Source organism: Platichthys flesus, chromosome 14 (assembly GCF_949316205.1).
Source record: "Platichthys flesus chromosome 14, fPlaFle2.1, whole genome shotgun sequence".
Classification (NCBI taxonomy): Eukaryota; Metazoa; Chordata; class Actinopteri; order Pleuronectiformes; family Pleuronectidae; genus Platichthys; species Platichthys flesus.
This window is the reverse complement of record NC_084958.1, coordinates 5,802,953-5,824,779: the sequence shown is the minus strand read 5'-3', so window position 1 is coordinate 5,824,779 and position 21,827 is coordinate 5,802,953. Positions and strand designations below refer to the sequence as shown.

Below are 21,827 nucleotides of genomic sequence, written 5' to 3'. Positions count from 1 at the left end.
ATTCAAACCGGGTTGCCAAAGGCCTTCAAGGCCACAGAGTCTTCACACAAAGACAGAGTGTTACATCACCCCGACAAGAGTGACACCAAGTCTCACGGTGGCTTTTGAAAATGATCAAAAGGTTTTGAACATTGGTGGAACCTGACCTGACCCCTCTCCAACTGTCACATAGAAAAGACCCGGATTTATCAATTGAAATATAATAAAACATTTGTTGTGTCATGTTTTTCTTCATTGGCTCTTGTACACTTTGTTGATTCTTCTCCTCTTTTTCTTTTTCTTTGTCACATTAGGACAAGGACTCCTGTCCCAAAGTGCTCTGCAGCTCAATAACCAAGATGCTTATGCAGGAGCTGGTTACCATAGTAACCAAGGCCTGGCGCTTGGGGAAGCAGTCATGGGCCGCGGCGGGCAGGTTGGGGGGGCAGTTCACAGCTATAACCAGGTACACGCACGCCCTCGCACATGAATGAATGGAAGGGTTTCTCTGTCCTCCTTTCTTGTAATTCTCCATCTTTCTCTCCTTCCTCCACCCATTTACTTCTTCATCCATCTTCTTTTTCACACATGCTCCTCCCCTTCATGCCCCTGTCTCTTTTTCACCCTGTCTATTCCTTTGTTCTATGTTGGTCCCTTCGCTTGCTTCTCATCCTTCTCTCCCCTCTCTCCATATCCCCCATCCTCTGTCTCATTTACATCCCTTTCTTCTTCTCCCTGGCTGCGTGACCTCTTCCTCCCTTCCCTTCTTCTCATCTCGCTCCACACTCTGCTTCTCTCCAGGTGACATCCAGCCGAGCAGCTGCCCATTTCGCGGGGACCGACTCCCAGTCCCAGAGAGACTCATTTGCCCAGCAGGCCCATGGCAGCGCCTTCCACATGCCCAGCGACGGAGGGCCTGCACCTTCTGGACCGTCCATGTATTACTCCTGTGCCACTTTACCTGCACAGGTACAAGTCCCTGAAGAGATTACAGCCATACTTTGGCTGTCATCTGATGAATGCTTTCTCCACTCCTCTCAGTGGCACACTATCAGTGCAAGACAAGTGAACAAATTATAGGAATAACCTGAAAAATGAGTGACAGGGTGATAATGCCCCAATCCACAGGGGTCAGGGATGGTTTGATGAATATCTGTGAATCACCTGCCATATCCCTCTCAGTCACCAGATCTCAAACTCACTGTTCACCCATGGGAGATTGTAACCATTGTGCTAGACAGCTCTCTCCATCACAATCATCAAAACACCAAGTGAGGGAAAATTGCTTCTTTCTACAGTCTTCGATCCATACTGACGTTCACTGAAGCTGGTCTGGTGGCTTGTGGTCACCCAACAGCGTGATGAGACACATCCTGTTGGCTTTTCCTTTAATGTCTCACCTGTCTTCTTAATCCTGCTGTCACAGGTGGAACGGAACAGTGTTTGAGTCACTATCGGGCTTTCCTCTTGCTCTCGTCAATTCTGTCGTATTAACAAAATACTATGTTTACCCTCTGTGAGCTCACATTGTGGTTTGCTCCTTTGTTGAGGACAACAACTGTAGCACACTGGAATTCATGGCAGCTTCAACTGATTTGAGTGTAGACCAAGAAAACAGCTAAAACACACAGAAGCATATTGTCAAAGTAGTAGTATATTTAAGGTTCCCTTAGCTTCAAAAGAAGCAACAGTGGTCTTTCTCATATTGCTTGAGTGTATATTTAGAAGATCAAACAACTTAAATCATTAGATTCTCTACCCATACAATGATTTTGGTGAGGTCAGCTATTTTTCTTGTTTCATTTGTGCCAAAATTGTTGCATAGGAATGAATGACTGAAGATTATGTTTATTCTAATTTTACCACAATTTCTGACAGAACAGAAATAATTCTTTATCACAATGAATTTAATTATCACAGCAGCTGATGTTTCTCTCGACGAGCACTTTAAGTTAGTGGAAATCTTTTCTTCGATGAGAGGAAGTGTTATAATGGATCTGTAGTGCGAAACTCTTGCTAGGAGAAGGGCTTGCTAGAAGTCTATGATGTTATTTGTTGCCATCTAAATTTTTAGATTTTTGCATTGATTACAAAATAAGCATTATCGTTAGGTACAAGAGGTGAAAACTGCAACACAGCAGGTTTAACTGTGCTCTCTCAAGTGTTGCAGAGTTCCATTCACCCTTCTGTCATGTCCTTCATCAATTATTACCTTACCGTACAGGTGTTACTTGACTCTTGTCAACAAATTACCGACTCAGGTTGTAGAATGTTCTGCCGACCTGTGAACGCATTTATGAATTAAAAAAAGAGATCAACAAGAGGATTTTTGATCCTCCATTCAACCAACTGAGTTTTGGGCCAAAAACTAGAGGTCCATCAAATTTCAGCTAAATCACTTTGTTTGCATTTGACACCTCCTCCTGACAAATATGCAAAGTTCTTTCTGAACTGATGAAAGAATCTAGGAAGCACTAAACAACAGCTAAAATAAAACAATGCTTCTAATGAAATACTGAGCCAACATTGTATAAGATTAGAACACTATGCAGAGCTGAAGTACTTTACCACCAAAGTATCAGTTGTATGGGGGGCAGATGCTGAGTGTCCACTCTTCCTCCAACCTACTTTACTGCTATCTGGGTGGCATCTGATGAAAAAGCTTATTGAGAATCTTTCTTACAATTAGTAGAAAGAGATTATGAGATTTCCGAGCACTTCCTTGTATAGGGTTGGTCAACAGTGCAGCCACAGTGAAGCAAACTTGTGTTAAATCTGGGCCTCTTTAGAGATGATTTAATCTGTTTCTTTTGATTTGCTCTGATGAATATATTTTTCAAACTTGGAGTTTAGGTCTTTTGAGAGTCCCATGTAAATTATGTCTTTGGATTCACTTAAAAAGATTGAACAGTGTCGTCCACTGTTCTGAAGCATCCTGACTTCAACACATCTTGCCCACGTTCGTCCTAATTAATAGATCTTTAAAAAATTTACCTTTGACTCTGCAACTGCAAATACTTTAACAGTTTATTTCCCCATTTTGCACAAAATGGGAGTCCGTGTTTGGAACTCAGAGGGAACTTCATTTGGCGACCCATTGCTCGCAGTCGCATTTCAAGTTGATTTGGTTGTAAAAGTTCAGCATCATCCCCTTTATGTTTGGTCTGAGGACTCCAAGCTCTTCATCACAGATGTTATCACGGATTAGAGGTTCTGCTCCCTGGCTTTCCAGCTCCGGGGGTAGTTGTTCATCTCCCTGAAAATAATGATATGAATAATAGGAGTGGATGAATATTTAAAGAGAGTGTCATTCCTTTTTAATGAAGTACATCTCCTCTCTTACAGCGTGTCAGCTCCCCTCTACAGGCGGTGGGATCCCCTACCAAGCTTCAGCGCCTGGGATCAGTCTCCTCCGACATGCCCAGCTACGCCACGCTACAGAGGGTGTCCTCGCCCAAACAGTCACCCAGTCGACTCGCCAAGTCCTATAGGTTGGTTCCATTTCACTCGCACCAATTTATTTGATAAGGGCTCAATGTTAGGAGTCCATTACTTCATCTGGTGCTGAGATTATACTGGCTTTGAAAAACACTTTCCAGCCTGACCTCTGTTGCTGAACAAAAGCTTTGTGCTTGTATTGGTGATAGATTACTGGGCTGATGTTTATAATGTAGTTTCACAATGCACTTGTATACGCTTCAGCATGCTGTATTGTGAAGAAGAAGATGGAAGTGTTGTAACGAGCATTAAAGCATATATGTGCTTGAGTTTATCATGGTTAAATTATTAAAGTAAAGACTTAGAACTCTTTTTTATTTTACTTACAACCTTGTTTTTGTCTTTGAATGTCTCAACCATAACTGATTGCTCAAGAGGTAATTACAGGTCCTGCATTGTTCTGTGCTTTGACTTGAGGTTGTTACCACAAACTAAAGTTCACCTCTCATGACAAGTAACACTTAAGCCCCTGGTAAAAAAAAAGCACTCACATCTGGCTTTTGTCCACAATAGGAATAGATACAAGCCTTCACTCCCACATAACTCTGCGGTAGAGACACAGGTTTGTAGCTCCTCTTGTTTTGGATCGGCAGTGATGGAAAAGTAATACCCGGGTGAACGTCCTAATTTTTGCAAGACATTAGGTGAAAGACGAAGTTTCAACTTGTTCATGAAGTCATACAAGATGCACCGGGGGAAAAAACAGAAAGGCAATTTCCTCCACTGGCAATGACAAAGGAGTCAATCACCTTCACTATGCAGATTTCCCAGCATTTAAGAAACCGGCGTAAACATTATAATTTTGGTGTAAAAGAGGTAATTGATTGATTTAACACTAAAAAGCCATATCAAACAAATAACAGACTGCAGGTGGGTTGGACATTACAAGCCCCTGCTGTCTAGCCAAATGTTTTTCAAACCCACAGAAGTTTATTCTTGTAAAGGTCCAAAAGTTTAGAAACCTTTCAAATAGTGTTTGTCAGGCTATATTTTACAGAAATGTGTATGAAGGGATGCAATTTGCACTAAGGATAAATATGTTTGATGAATTAATGGTGCAGCCGTTGGATCTTTGGCCGCCCGCCTCTCACCATGAATGTCCACAAAAGGTTGAAATATTTTTTTTTTTTTTACCAGCGCTAATTGTAGGGACCTTTGAAAGAGGGAGAAGATTTTTCAAGATTGAAGCAGCAGAGCCAGACATATCTCGGCAGCCATTAGTATGTTGGGGCTTGCAATTCCCATAATGCATCTTGATGTTACCTTTTTATTACATTTTTCCTCCCTGGTAAATGCCAATGTCTTTCAATCTGCACATTCCTGGTTTGAAGTGGGGTTATTTTGTTGAAGTAGTTGAGTTGTACCACTCAAGACTCAAGATATTTATGTGTATACTGGATTTTGTTTTAAACGCCTAAATGATGGTAGAATGGTTACTTTGAATAGAGAATGATTTTTCTTGACGAAAAAACACCTCCTACTGTCTAATTTTGTCCCATCGCAGCACCTCATCGCCAATCAACATGGTAGCATCGGGTGCCGGCTGCTCCTCACCCCTCCCCATGACCGCCTCCCCAGGAGGCAACCACACCTCGTCGCCCATCCACCAGCTCAGCTCAGTAGTGGGAAGCTATGCCACGCTGTCGCCCACCAAGCGCATGATGCATCACATCGGACCGGACGGCTACAAGATTTCCCACGAGCTATACGCCAACGCAACCCTGCAAAGGCCTGGTAGCCTGGCAGGTAGAGGTCAGTACAATTTTATTATTACTTCTTCATGTGTGAGTGTGTTTGAATCATGTCTTACATTCAGTTTTTGAAAGAAAACACTGCTCAACTTTTTATCTAGAATCAATTTGATTACAAATGAATGATTCCAAACTTTCAGAAAAATGCATGAATTCAATACATTTTTCGACACAAAGGGTCTCAGTTTGAAAAAGGTTTTTGATTTGTCATTTTCGACCTTTCTCCATGTTTCAAATTCTCATTTTGAAAATTATCTTTTATTGTGTTACATTAAATGTGCTCATGTAAATTACAATATGATTTAACACAAGAACCACTTTGGCCACATGTTAATAAAAACAGCTGTTTTCTTGTCAGTGTATATTGTAACATCTGTATCAGCTCTATCTGGTTGGTATTGATATTACTAATCTACTACTTATCAGGAAAATGCGTGAGCGCCTTTCAACTGGAAGTTAAGAGAATAGTTTAAACCAGTTGTTCTCAAATTGGGTTACAGGCCCCTTGCGTGGGGCATGGAGCCACTGCATGGATGAACAGTACAAATTAAGAGTTATACACTAGGCAGCATTAAAATGATTTTGTTGGAAAACTAAAACACTAAGTTTCAAGATGCTGTCATGTTGACCTTTACCTAACTTGAACTCAATTTGAATAATTTTTCATTAATTACTTCCCCTATCATTGACAAACAAAATTGTGGGGTCAGGGGGGTTTAAACCCTTTGCGGGGGTTGAGAACCACTGGTTTTACCTGACATGAAATATCATTGGTGTGTGTTCATAACCAAACACTGAGCTGGTTGCTGTATGTCTCAGATAATGTCTAATTTAGAGGTGAACTATTCCTGTAAACCTCTGTTCAAATGGCTTATTTTATGCTTATGGTTTATATAGCTAAATCAAAAACAGTCCGATTCACTTTGAAGATGCCGATAAATGGCGTCTCATTGCATTTTAAAGTTTAAAGAGGGCCAAACATGAAAGCATTTCTATAAATGTTTTATGAAGTTAGTCAAAAGAAAGCACTCTATTCAGTGGCCTAAAGTTATTTACTTTCATATTTGTCTCACTCACTGATCACATTGATATCCCCAGTGAATACCGCTATTCCTACACTCCCTTATCCATCTATCTATGTGTCAATTTATCTAACCTCTGGGTTCCTCGTGCTTTCCAGGCTCCAGAGGTTCCTACAGCAGCCAGCACAGTCACCTGGGCTCTGAGCTTCGACCTCTCCAGTCCCCTGAACACCACATTGACCCGATCTATGAAGACAGAGTCTACACCAAACCCAGCCTTAGAGGACAAGGTAGGCAGACATGGGGCTATGGAGGCTAGGGAGAATAAAGACAGGAGACAGAAGGTTATTTGTTTGGGGAGTTAAAGCAATATCGACAAGTCCAGAGGGACATACAGACGGGTTAATAAAGTAGGTTTTACAGATAGACAATGAGCAAAAACCAAACACCTAGATATCAGTGCAATGAAAGGGGCGCATGCAATTTTTTAGATTTGCATCAAAGTTGATAAGGTGAAAGAGGACAATGGAAAAGAGGGATGTGTGGGAAGTGAAGACTGGGATGGACACAATGAGTGAACATGGAGGTTTGGACAAGACAAAGATTTGTAGGTGAATAAGAATCGCGATATACTTGCTGTTTAACCACACATACTGCTGCATCGTGAATGTTTTTATTCACATGCTTGCTTCCAGTGTAGGGTACATCACAGAACTTAGAGTAAAGACTTTGACTTAAGCCCATCTGCCACTTCTGTCTCTGCATATAGTAAATACAAAACATAGATGGGAACAGTCAAGGAGATCAACATTTGGCTAATGAGACAGAAAAGGCTACGATCGGGCATTGTGCAGTGGCACAACGGACACCTCATACAAATGAGGCTAACTCCGTGTTCTGGTTACACTGCTTCTTTTCAAAACTCCTCATCTCTGTCACTGATGACTGGGCCCCTGTGGATATACCCACTACCCACAAAGACTTGCTACTGCCCCAAACTCTTATGAGAGTATTGAATATTGCGTATGTGTGTGAATTTTTGAGGATGTGTTGTTAACAGCAAGTATATTCTGAACCTAAATGGTGAGGGGAAGATTGTAGGAACTAAATGAAGCAGAGGAGATTGGTTAAAAGAGGAGAGACTGCTTTCTTATATTTAACTATATCTAATTGTTTTAATAACAGGGTGGGGAATTTCCAGCATCCAGAGGGATAACTACACAGTTTGAATACAAAAAAAAACTTTCTGATTACAGCCATTTTTTTTTCTTACATTTTTTTCTTTCAGTGTAAATTAGGAATAGATCAGATTTAATAGATCAGAGTGAGACCGTACTGATTCCTAGAATATTCTTCAAGCAGTCAAACTCCAAGAATAGTTGCAGCATGCCATAAATCACCCGGTGAACCATCTAAATTTAAAAATCATACTGCAGGATGACATCATATGATGCCCTGAATAAAGTGATGGATCAAAGACTTACTTTACATACAGAGACGCAGCCCAGGCACAGCTGGGTCCCACTTTAAAAACTAGATGTTTTTTAACGGTGTGGTGTATTAAAGGCAGCCACACATAAGAGACTTCCTCCTTTCATCTGATCATGTAGCACTATTTACGAGATCAGGTAGGCAAATCCAATTGGGGTCTCAATGGCAATTTGTCTCTCAGTCACAGGCTGTTAACTAATTAGTTTCATGCCTGAAAATTAATCTCAATTAATCCCACGGGCGTTAGCTTGGGTGCTTTGAAATCAAAGCAAATCAACCATGTCCTAAAATGTTTGTGATGTTGTGCTGCCGGTTTAGTCGCCTGCACGTCGAATGTTTGCTGTAAAGAGAAATACACAGAGAGAGACACATAAAAGAAGATCTTCCTCGACAAGGTTTTGTTCCACAAAAGAGACATTTACCTTAATAATTAAAAGGTTAAAGGTCATTTTGTCAGGCTGCCGTCTGGGATGCACTGATGGTTCACTTTGAGGCATCAGCTCAAAGTGTCTGCGCATGTAAGTCACGACCCCCACATTGTCTGTCGAAAAGAATACACAAGTTCAAATCTGCTTCTCATATTTCTATTCCCCCGTGCCACACCAAGCAGCCGCTGAAGCCTGGCAATGTTTCAAGGTCAATTCAAATAGTTTCAAGATGAACAGTTGGAATCAGGCAGACAACAGTTCACAGCCTACTTCACATCACAGGTGAATTTCCTCAGGCCTAGTCGAGATCCCTGCAGTTATCTAGTTACACACACACAGTGACCCGTGTCGCCTCCCTCAGAGCGAGCTGGTGTAACGGCCCAAATGCTTCCTACACTGAATTCCTCTCCCTGTTTGAGACTGACATATATGGAGGATCTACTGGTGTTCTGAGGTTGTTACAGTGAACAACAAACCCTCGAGGAATCACTGTGTACCAATTACAAATGCATTTATCAGCAAAACTGCTAATTTGTTTTGGTAATATACACAATTAAAGAGAATATTTACTGTATACAAACAGAAAGGCTGCTGGCCCTAAAGACATGGTTAGATATTTTTAGAGAAAATAAAATCCTAATACGTTCTCTGTTCAAACCCCAAAACATTGATACCTAACACCTGAACAGGAGGTGATCAGTCCAGAAAAGCATCAAGATAGAGAGAGGGGGGTTTGAAGGGTGCTGGATAATTCCCCAAATTATAATTTCATACCAATGAATAATCCTTTGTTATACCTTAGAAATAATCATTATTTAAACAGCATTCATGTCAAATGGTACCAACTACATATTAGCCAAAGCAGCTGCAATAAATGTGGGCTTAGTCAAGCAATTCTTGTTTGTGTTGCAAATTTAATTGAATCGAGAAAACCAACCAAAAATATTGTTTATTAAGTGTGATGGGATGATTTTTGGGGGGGTTGTTTAAGGGCAGCTTTGATAAATGACTCCCTAGGGTTGCGTTGGGGGACAAGGACTCCCGGCTTTTGCTCCTTATGTAACAGGGAGTTAACAGAGTGCTGCTGATGTTGTCATGAATGAATGAAGTCGATTGCATTTCAACACTATTTAATGTCAAATGCTTCATGTGAGTCACTTGAAACCTGGGGGCAGCATTTCAGATTAGAGCAAAATGTGAAACTTATATACAAATGCATGATGTTCACTTGTAGACGACTGTTTATATGGGAAGTGGGGGCCAACAGTTTATTTTTGCCCCTTGTGGTCACAAAACTGGATTAACTCGGCCCTCCTCTATTGGACATTTTACATGTCTTATCTTTAAAACAATGTTTTATATGTGGCCACAAGTTTAATGTTTGAGCCGTGAGGTGTATTTTTCTTTTAAGTGCATGTATGTTTGATTTGACTGCTTCTGTCTGCTTGTGGTTTTTCATCCAAATGAACATCTCAAACTCATTTGGAGAGCTCACCTGAAGTTGGAGCTGCAGTTTGTCACATTTATTCACTTTTATGTTTTGCTTCTTCTCTTCCTGCATTTTGCTTGTGCTGGTGTTGTTGCTTTTTGCTCATTGCGTGTGTGTGTTTGTGTGTATATGTGCATCCTTGTGTTGGCACTGATTGGTTATGATTTATTTGTGCCCCGCTCCCTGCCCCCTCCTTGGCCACATCAAACCCAGTGGTGAACCAGTTGTACCAAGAGGTCCTCAACTATCTGCTCTGTCCCTACGCTCCTATTCCTGCTTTAGCCCCGTCTTCTCCCGGTGTCGACCCAATCCCCTTGCAGCGAACGGCAAGCCAGAGCGCCACCGGAACTTTTCAGCGAGGCAGCTTCGCCACAGGAGGCGGGGCAGCTGACTACGCCAACCCGTATCGCACTCTGCAGTTCTGCCCGTCCACTGAGTCGCCTTACAGCAAGTCAGGCCCTGCCCTCCCCCCTGAGGCTTCCCTGGGCCGCTCTCCATCCGTAGACAGCATCCAGAAGGATCCAAGGTGAGGAAGAACTTTTTTATTCCTCAGCTCAGCTCCTGCTTGTAGATGAAGCCCTTTGTTCCGCTCTCCCTTTCCACTCTCACAACTTACTGAGGGTCAGATTCACCAAACTAAACATATATCAGCATCAATAACCTGGAGAACACTGAGCTTCAACAGTGACACAATCCACAAAAAAAGAGTCAAACTTGACCATGTGACATGGTGACACCATAGAGTTTAGTGTTCCACCACAGCCGATAATGCTCTGTCAGGATGTGACAGTCAAGCAGTTAAAGGATGGCTGAATCTGGGCTCTGGTATGAAGCACACATCACTTCACATCTCTCACTGTCCTCTCTAGTTTGCCTGATGCTGGGGTTTGTTCACACTGCCACACCAATGCCTGCAGACACTCCTCCAGGTCCAATTTAAAACGTTTGCTGCTGCTGTTAGGAGTAAGCGGGCCCTCTGTCAGTGACAATGACTTAATGTGGGAAGTCTCAATGAAGTCTGCTTTCAAATCGAGAGAGCTCTGTGTGTGAGTGTGTGCGTGTGTGTAGCAGTGTGTGTGTGTGAGAGAAAGAGAGACATTCACAGACAAAAACAGAGAAGAGACATACAGAGACAGCGTAATAGCTGTTTTTATCATCTTTTGTCCTAATTAAAATCTGGTTTGAAACATTATTCCAATTGTGTCTTGGATTTCTCTGTCTTAGCCTCTTGTTTCTGACTAATGACTGCACAGTCGAGCTGTCAGAGACAGAAGCAGCCTAAGGAAAGTTGAAGTGTCTCTCTTTGTGGCACATCAGCTCAGGTGTAACCAGGACACACATCTATATTTGGACATTTATAATATTGCTAATGAGGAAGTCGCTCTCTGCTGAATCGCTGTATAATGACTGTGGTTGTTCGTAGCCATTGCTCCTTCCTCCACCCATTGCCCAAGTGTTTCTTTCTCTGTGCACGCTGCACTCACATTGTCTGTTTGTTCACTCTTTAGCTTTGGCATCATTGATGTGTATCCTCCAGCATCCGCACACATGTGCACCGCTACGTTTGAAGGACTGACATGCGATGCATGGCATTCTGCTTTACATTCACGACACGCACAGTCAGTGCTATCTGAGAAACTTGTTGTCTGCACAGCGTTAAAGGGAGGGTCCCCCAGGATTTATAAAACTACAGGGATATTCTGGGACGGCTGTTGTCCAGTTTTGCTGGTTACAAGCTGCTGCACAGCTGCTGTTCTACAGCTCGAAGAGGGAATTATATTACCATATAGTACACAATATTTTCTATATCAAGAAATCATATAAAAAAACAATAGTTATAGTCAATCTCTCAATATGTTTTAGCTTTATGAATGCATCAGGGGCACTAAACCCTAAACCGTGGTTTGGCATTGTAGTTTTTTAGCAAATATAACTGAACCAGGAATAAATAGCGTATTTGTTAGGAATTGTTTTTAGCTGTGTATATAACATAAATAAACACAACATGAAATGTTCATTTGAAGCGAGTACTAACAGCATCAGGGAAGTATATGTGGTACTACCGGGGCTGTGTTAATCGCATTGAAGACTCAGTGATGGGATTTTAATTGTTTCTCGACACCACTTGAGCTCTGTGGCACAGATGAATAAGCCATGCCAGGTTTTGACTACAGAAAATACTTGTTATCAGGTATCATAATCAGTTCAATATTGGTTTTTGTTGTTGAGTTTATCTGACAATAGGGAAATAGTACATAGACGTTTCATTATTCAAACAAACATACTCAGTGTTTGGGAGATTGGCCAATTGGTCAACATCACAGTTAAGTGCTAACGGCACATTTATTTACACATGCCTCATTAGGCATAATCCATATGTAATCTACCAGTGAAATGTAGGAAAATAGAAAAAATGAACCGTTTTCTGTTTCTATCAAAATCATTTCAGATGAGCAACCATTTATTCATCATTTGCCACCACACCAGTTAAAAATGTATCTGCTATATTATTCTATTAGAATCTCAAATTAGCCCACATATAACAAGCTTAGCAGTTCAGCTGGTAAACTGGTACTTGTCCTGTCTTGTTACCTTCTACCACTCAAAAACATGTAAACTAATTGAATATTGAATAATGTATGTTCCATTAAACAAAGTTAAGTTGACTAACAGGCCAACCTTTTCAAATAAGCGTGGTGTGTGTATATACAGTAAACTGTTTACTGTTTATACACAGTACGTCATTACTGTACAAAGGTTTATAATTTATAAATGCACTTGGAGACACTTGTTTGCAACCTACAGTAAATCAACCAGTTAATCTCACCAGTAAGTCCTGGTGAGAGCATATCCAGACAGATCCAGACTTTGTATGTAGATGATTAGAAATTGCTCCACTATGCAGCAACTAAGAGCTTAATGTCTCAAGACGAAACCCATTTTGTTTTATTCTGAGACCCTCTCTTTACCTGACATTCCCACCATCTTCCCTCCACCTGCTCGACGTGCATGTTCGTCACCCTGCCTAGCTCCTCCACCGCTGCCTGATAACCAGATGTTGAGAGAGAAAGACGAGTCTAGTGGCTATATATTGATTTCTATTTACTTATCATCACTCTTATTGGTTATGGAATAATTTGTTGCCAGACAGCCAACATATACCTCTCTCTTGTTTCTCTCTGCCTGTCCCCCCTCGATAGGTACGACCCCGAATTCCTTGTGTGGAATCAAAATCAAGCCGAGCAAAGAATGACAAAGTAATCCAAGTATTTATTTATACATATATACATTCTGTGTATCAATCTTACCTTTGTCTCATTCACTGAATCGCTCCATCTTATCAATATGACACCAATTGACGCAGATGTTAATGGCAGCATGACAACATTTCACATTTGTATTGTCACCCATGTACCCAAAGTGCAGCAGTGAATCTCCTTTTAGCTTTATTTGAATTCTGAAATAGACAATAGCTATGAATATTGGCTTTCCAAAAATGGCTTTGCATTTGATTTTGATATGGCATAATAGTGAGATGACATCATTGTCATGTGACCTGAAACCTCTCAGAAGTTCATAAAAGAACAGATTAATTACTAGTGGAGTTTTTTTTTAAGTTGTGGTATATGATGGAAGGAACTGTTTTTTAGATTGTAAATATTCTTCATTCTCTCCTTGGGCTTTCCATCAATCCATCCATCCCTGCATCCGTTTATCTACCCGTTGATTTACTGGGTCACTGTTTGTTTCCATCGTCCGTCCTGGTGATTTCTGAACGTGCTTTTTGACCGTTGTATTTGTGTGGATTGCTCCGTGTAAGTTTGGCCCTCACTGCCAAGTAAAAGTGACTTTATCATTTCACCAAAATATGGTTTTGCAGTTAATGTGATAATTTTGGCTTACCTTTACATTAATGTCACAATGCTAGTCTGTCCCAGTTTGTCTCAGCTCTTTTGTTGTCACATGTTTTCTGATTTTGACTGGGTTTGTGGATACATATAGCCCTTCACAAATGTCCTTCCCAAGACCTAACATAAGCCAACATTACTGGCAGAAAAATATAAATGGACGATTTGTCACCACCTCCTCCCACTTTCCAGAAATGAAGCCAAAATATCCACGAAATGAACGCTGCCATCTTGTGTCAATGACCTAATTTGGAGCCAGAGTTTGCGCATTTTACACCAATTGCAAGTCAGTCTCCCCATTTTTTAGCATCAAATATTTAATAAAATTCCAACAAAAGCAAAGAGTTACCGCTCTTTGGGATTTATGACATATACTGCAGCCAGCCACCAGGGGACAATCACGATGCTTCAGCTTCCCTTTTAGGGAGCCACCATGTGTGCCGCCTTTATATACAGTCTACGGCTGACAGGATCATGCCAGAGACAAAACATTAGCTTATAATACTGGCGAAGACATAACATTAGCCAACACTACTGGCATCCTCATAATGTTAGTTAACAGTATGCCAGCTAAGCTACAGCTGTGGAGGATGCTGTTCTACCAATCAGGCACTGCAGTATGTGATTTATGGGTTTATTCAGGTCATTGAATATTCAGGTTATATTGTACTTATCTCATCTTCATCTTTCTCATTATAGTCATTATTATTAATTCAAGAAACCTCTCACAGGTTTTGTGATCAAACATCATATTTTAGGTAGTCTCTAGGAACAAAAGGTTGTCTCATCCACCAGGAATTGACCTATAGAAACACAGTGTATCTTATGCAACGAAGGAGTAGATATAGACTATGTGGAGGAATAAAAATGAAATGAATCAAATCACTAATTGCACTGATGCTCTCTATATCAGCACAGTGAATACATGATAACTCAAGAGGTGTAAGGTCACTGGTACCGTCTGCCCCAGGCTCCCCAATGGTATCTTTATCCTGTCAAAGCTTCAAACCAATAACTATTAGCTGATTTTTCAAGCCACACACTGTCTGGCAAATGAAGGTAGGTTACTGTGGAAACAGCTTCTTATGTTCTCCAACACTTTCCCTCCTTCAGGCTGTCGGTAATTTATGGAAACGTTCCCGTGAATACAAAGACAGGATCTGACCCAATCATAAAAGTGCCTCATTTTATTTCATGCTCGTAAGCACAGTGAGAACCTCTGATCCATATTCAGTCATGGGGTTGAGATGACTGTGTGTATGTGTGTGTGTGTGTGTGTGTGTGGGGGGGGGGGGTCTCTGCTCTGCATGACATCTTCTGACCTTTCGTTCATCTTTTCCAGCCTCAGTGGGCCAGTCAGTCATCCATACCAGCACACCCTTTAATATACACACACACAGACACACTATCTGAATGAGACATGTATACAGACAACACTCTTTTCATTTTCAGATTTTCTCTCAGCATCAGTCTTTCTTAGTCTCTGTCCTTTTTTCTTTGCCTCTCTAAATTACTTACCGAAATAGGGTTGTGGCGGGGTCACCATTACACACACACACACACAAACACACACACACACACACACTCTCACACACACAAGCACACAAATACTGTTCATTGAATACAGTAATAAAATCCTCTCAGATTGCAATCAGATTGCATATCGGAGCATTGATCTAGCCAAACTTATTTCTTGTTAATAAAAAAAACCTATGTTGCCTGTCCTGTACAATGAAGATACACACAGACTACTTATTCAAATGCTTTAGAAAGTTATTAATCAAGTAAGTTTGTTTGTAAAATTGAAAAACTTAATGGCATCTCTCCTGGCCCGTACAACATCCCTCCACCAAGTTTAGTGAGAGGAGTAGTTTTATATATTCAGAATAATCATTGCAGATTGAAGGAGGTAATGGTGTACTCACAGGGAAATATGTCTATCTTTAATCAGGTATGATAGAAAAAAGAAAATCTAAATATAATGAGTTGTTACTAAACTGCAATTTTATTCTAATACATTTTTTAGGGTGGCTGTAAAATGTCATCATACAGTATATGAGAAAGCCTCTCTTTGTTCAGGCTGTTGTATAAGAGGTTGTAGATACATACTCCTGTGTGACAACAGTACACCCACTGTACAATAGACAACAAACCTGTGAAAAACACCATACACCTTAATTACACACTCACTCATTGCTCGGTGAAGAGTAAAGGACACTTGTGGGTCCGTAGAGAAGGAGTGAGATGGACAGATGAGACCTGATGAAGAAAACATGGAGAGTTCATCCTACAACATCACTTGAAGGACATTTACATGGACGACTGAGTCTAACCTGTGTTGTCCATCATTAATCAGCTCCTGTGTTAATTACTGTATATCCTCAGCTGAACATATTGTGGACACATCCCTGGTGGTCTGAGATCAGTTTCTGCTCAAGTGTATTGTAATTTATTCTAGTTTGTTATAAATACACTGTAATGTTTTTCCTGTTAATCAGCCACCTGAAGTTTTGGTCGATGTCCTGCTGCAAAATGAGTCAGCGCCCTTGACTTTTCATTTTTAACTTGCTTCCCTCTCCCCTCGTTTCTCCTCACGTCAGTTTTCTCTGCTGGTTTACCCAACCTGACTGTCTCCGTGTCTGTCTGTATTTCTGTCTCGCCTTTTGGGGGAATGAGTCATCAGACACATCTCAACCCACTCCCCTCAACACACACCCGCACACACACACCCACACAATATATTCAACACAAATCTCATAGTCCTCTCCCCGGTTTCAAATCGCTATTCCACTAAAAAACCCTGACTCACAGGAAATCCTTTCAGCCAGATATAGAAGTGAGCATTATCTGCCTGCAGCCCTCACATTACAGCACCTCGCCCTGCTTTGTGAATACATAATTCATAGATAGTGTATTTATTTTCCAGCTTTAATTGTTGGTTTGCCTGCAGCCTGTCACCTCTTATTGTGCTGTAAATGTTTTGACTGTAGAAACAGACAGACACACACACACACACGCACACAGACACACATACACACACAAGCAGACACAGAAACACACATACACACACAAAATCACACGTACATACCTAGACAAGTGGTGATGTGAGATAGCCCACCTGGTTGGCCAGGAACAAAGAGCAGATTGACAGTTTGTCATTACTTCGTACCAGTCCAATGAGTAACCTAATGACACAGCTCTTGTGGGATTTCAAAGTCGCACACACTCACACACTAACCCACATGCACACACATATGCATGGATGTATGCATATTGTCTGCGAGAAGTAAAGTGTCACTTACAGACTTTTTTCCTCGTACCATTATTAATTTATTTTCTCTTTTTTAAGAATTATCTTTTTTTTCCAGCTGTGATTTTTTCTCCATTTAATCTGACGTGTTAAGATCAGAGCCTTCTGCAGTGCAAGGGTGCAGAGGGACAAGGTTATCAAATTAGCGTATTTATAGAAAGCGCAGGCAGAGGAAAAAAAGGAAGAACTTTAAAAACAAAACAGGGGACAGGTTAGTAATTACCAAGTGCCTCAAATGAAAACATCTGTTTCTGGGGTGAGGTTAAACTTTATGTTAAATTCAGTTTGAAGAAGACATGTAGGTGCCTTCTTGTGCCTTCAAGACAAAAGTAAAGCAGTGTAAAAAAAAAAAAAGGTTATTATTGCCTTGTTTTTACAGCCCATTGGGTCAATCTCCAGTTTGTAACATTGACTCCAACACTGAATAACAGCACAACACCATGCTGTTCCATGGGTGTAACTTCCGCTGCTGATGGGAGAAGCATTTCCAAAATCGTGTTGTTGTTCCACCAGCTGCCAAAATTAAAACGTGAAAAAGATCTAAATTCATTTAAAAACCAATCATATTGTCAACTTAGTTTGCTGCAGTTATTACTGTTGGCTTCCAGCAGTGTTAAACTAAGTGCACAGTGATGTGGGCTTTCTGGCTTTGGTCCTGGATTTATAGAAAGGCCTGCACAGCCCACTCAGGCCTGAAAACTAAGGAGGTTGGGTTTTCATCTGTATTTGTTTATTTGTTAGTTTGCTGTGTTACAAAAGAACTACAGGACGGATCACGATGACACTTGATGGAAGGATGTGGTATGGGTCAGGGAAGCTTTGGTGTGGATCCAGATCAGCTGGGACTTTTATATTTCTTAATTCATATATATGCAATATGTAGATAAAGATGACAATAAGCCTTGGATTCACTCCCAGTGTCCTTCTAGTTGTTTAATTTAGATATATATTAATTAAAAATTGACACAATATAATTGTATTATTCTAAAGAAAAGATGAATAAGTTGAAAATCAATAGACGTTAAGGAAGAAAAGATCAATGATGCTTATTATCTCAGTCTCTGTAAATGTAATGGTGTTTGCAGGCTACATAAATAATACGGCTATTTCATTGATTTTTTTATTTTATTAGACTAATGGAACAGTATTTTATTTAATAATAATATGCTTTTTGTCACCTGTGAAGGTTACGTGACGTGGTAGGGTACAAACATATAATTTGTTTGGGCTGTTATGTGCTGTGTCACAGCAGCAGTGCTATCCAAACATCCTGCATTTTATTTCCTTAACCCCAGAACTAAACCGGTGCAAACAATCTCTCACCGGAAATTTTTTTGCCCAAAGTTCACAGATGGCTCAGTATTATTTGCTCATCTTCTAGCTGTGATGTTGTCACACATTGTTTGGGACTGGAAGCACAATTTCCTCCTGTGTTCCCTATGCTCTCGAACGACACACACACACACACATTTCAGAAAGAGAGAGTGAAATAGAGAATCACTGAGTGAAAAGTAGTACGGCTGCAGGCTAGAGTTAGGGAATGAATGAACCATTACAGCTTTCTGGGGCAGAACATGCACGCACACTAACACACACACTAATACACACACACTTTGTCTAGATTCTAATTGTAGGTAGATTACTATCATTTGTACTCTCTGCTCCAGTATCATACATTTTATAGATGAAGCCTGTAGTCTGTGCAGACTTTTACAATATGTTGAAGATGTACATTTATTTAGCAGTTTGTGTGTGTTTGCATGTGCAGTCGAGTGCGTGTGTGTGTGCTTGTGTGTGTGTGTGCGTGTGTGAGTATTTATGTGTTAGCATGTATGTGTGCCTGCAGAGCATCACAGCCTGAGGCCCAGGGTTGAGTTAGATCTGCTGTGATGTGCCACTGTGGGGCTACAACTATTATAGGCGCTGCCTCTGTACTTGCACGTGTGTGTGTGTGTACAAGTGTTTGTGAGCATGTATGCATGTTTGTGTGCTAATTTCTACATGTTTTGTGTTTGTTTATCGCATTTTCATGTTTCCTGTCGCCTCAAAATGTGTGACAATGGTATTTCCCTCATTATGATGTTGTCCTGCACACTTCTGTTACAGGGGTTTTTCAGTGTGTGTGGGGTTGTCACATATTATACCAACAATTAGTGTGTGCCCCTTCATTCATTCACAATCCACTCTTTATTGAATAGGTGTGTGTGTGTGTGTGTGTTTTTGTGTGTGTGTGTGTGTGTGGGTGTGTGTGTGTGTGTGTGTGTGTGTGTGTGTGTGATAAACGTGTGTGGCCCCTCTCTGACCTCACACTTCAGATAGGAGGTAAATGTGAGAGAAAGTGTTTTTTTTTAAATTAATTACTTTCGATTTCTGCGTCACTTTCTCCTTCAAGCAGTGTTACTTCCTCTGCAACTGATGTGCAGCTTACATCACTGGGTGCTGTTATGATGAGAGTAATAACTGAAAAACACAATTACAACCTCAAATAACCTGTTCGGCAATGGCACCTTTCTAGAAAAAGATTGGAGATACGAGTGTTGATGGACGTCTCATATTAAAGTTTCCTCTCAAGAGTAAAATTGTCAATGATCATTTATAAAAAGGACAAAGGGTCTAAGTTGAGTGGACTACTCGGTATCTCAGATGTTTCACTGTGGCCTTCCCTGACGTGGTGGGTAATTCAATTTCAAATATCTCCATTGTTCATCCTTAAAGCTCAGATAGAACTTCCGCTTTACTCAATAATTGTTTTAAAGAAATATTTTTCGAGGAATTTCTTTGATTAACACAGATGTAAAGGAGAGGGTTTCAGAAATAGGAGAGAGTGGAAGGAGGTATTGATGGAGACACGTGATATGAAAGGAACAGGGGAATTCACTTCAGTCATTCATTCATTTATTTAAAAAACCTAAGAAGACGCATTGAGGCATAAACTTCATCGTCAAAGGGCCAAACATGCAGGGAATTCAAACACAACTAAGATCATATGGACATAAAAATGTCAGACTCCATCAACTAAAACAAGTTCAAATAACACTGTTAAATGGCAATGGTACAAACAGATAAATGGACTATCAAATTATAGAAACTCTAAGTTCCCAATGAATGAAAGGCATCAGTGGTGTCAATGATGTCCTTCAGAATCTTTATTCTTGGCCATTGTAACAGAGGCTGATCTTCAGAACTCTCTGTGAATTTTGGGCACCTGCATGATGGCCTTTTTCTTTGAACAGGTACTATCTCTAACAGAGCATCATAAATACAAGAAATGCCCTCTTCACTAATGGCGTGTCCCATAACTACAGTGACTTACCTTAAAATGGTGTGATATACAGCATCTAACTGCTGTAAGCATAGAACTCAATGCATGCTGGGAAATTAGTTATCGCTGATTTGACACGCTTATCAAATGGTTTTGGTTTTGTATTTATAAAGTGCTTTTTTAGTTTTGATGACCACTCAAAGCTTTTTACAGTAGTTATATTCACCCACTCACACACAAATTCATACAGTGCATCTATTAGCAGCACTTTGTTGTTCTATGGGTAACAACGTAAGGTTATCAACCCTCAGCAACCAATAGTCACAATCGTTGTGAAATCTGAGCACAGATTGAATTTGTTGGCTACAGTGAACTTGTTCTCATGTTTTGTTGCTTGCTACTTCCCAATGCATTTTCTTTTTCTGTCTAATATCTGGTGGAGCCTATTTAAGGCTATGGTCGGTAATACTGGCAAAGCAAGCCAGAGCAGGACACGCTACATAAAAATTCAACTGATACATCCCACTCCCTCCCGTCGGCCCTCTCATCAAAGCTACACCCCTCAAAACACATGAACGTGCACCGACTCACAACTGCTAGAGGCCGACTTTTCATGTGAGTCTTCACTTGCTTCTTTGCTGCATGTCAGTGTATGTGCAGGGAGAGCACAGAGGTGTTTCAGAAACAAATCAGGATAGCCTCACATTTTTCTAATGTCCACCTGGACATCGAAGAGGTTGCTGTTGTAATTGGTCCTCGGCTCCGTACTGACCACAACAAGATCTCTTCCTGATTTGATTCAAGTTTATGTTCTGTGTAAAAATGCCGATGAGGCTTTGACTGTCTGAGGAGATGAAATCATCTATATTTACAGTTATTTTATGGCAGATTTCCCTCTTCCTGTTTTCCCACACAATGTTTCCATTCTGAGCCGCAGTGGGAGTGAATTTCACACTGAAGATGACTTTGGAAGGTGCCCACTTGATTTGACCTGACCTACTGTGTAATGTAAGCTTTGATAAACTTGAAAATGTTTTGGTTTCTTTCACACATAACATACACACTTGATTTTGTCTCCTATCTCCTACACTAAGATGGGATATCTGGGCATCCAGGAAGGACAGAAAAAAAGCATTACAGCTGAAAACAACTGTTTCAGTTTTCATATGGGAAGGTGCTTCAAAAAAAAAGAAAAGATGGACCTAAACTTTAGGATTAAAAAGTTGCAGCTGTGGTTGTAAAGTAGCATTAAATAGAAAGATTTTACTAAACTGAAAATATTTTGCTTGAATAACTCCACTGGTGTGCTTCTCTAACACCTCTATCCCCATTAGCCTTTTTAAAAATGGTTAATAATATTTATTTTGTTTGTACCAGCGGAGTTTAACCCTTTAAATTAACCAAATGATTACATTACTAGCTGAATTTGTCAGATTTAATGCCACCATCTGATTTACTGGTTATTTAAAAAGCTTCATGTCAACACATGCCATCGCTGGTGCCCTGCTCCCCCTCTTTTTATAATGCAACAAATATAAATAATTACACAACCACATTTAGTTATACACACATCTGAAAGCTTGCTCAGCTATTACTTTAGATGTCTTATCTGTTAATTAGCCTAGAAGGTGACCTACACAAGCCTAGGTCATCTCTGATCATATTTATGAGGCACATGCTTATTTGTGC

General features: G+C 40.5%; 1 protein-coding gene across 1 annotated transcript in view; it reads left to right on the top strand.

Annotated features, from left to right (window-relative positions):
- Positions 1-21,827, top strand: part of ctnnd2b (catenin (cadherin-associated protein), delta 2b) — a 122,346-nt gene that overhangs the window by 45,658 nt on the left and 54,861 nt on the right. Inside the window, exons 5-11 of the mRNA XM_062405185.1 lie at positions 294-445; positions 781-948; positions 3,325-3,470; positions 4,982-5,229; positions 6,409-6,540; positions 9,941-10,184; positions 12,859-12,915. Of these exons, the coding sequence (XP_062261169.1) occupies positions 294-445; positions 781-948; positions 3,325-3,470; positions 4,982-5,229; positions 6,409-6,540; positions 9,941-10,184; positions 12,859-12,915 (1,147 nt within the window). The remainder of the gene's footprint in view (positions 1-293; positions 446-780; positions 949-3,324; positions 3,471-4,981; positions 5,230-6,408; positions 6,541-9,940; positions 10,185-12,858; positions 12,916-21,827) is intronic.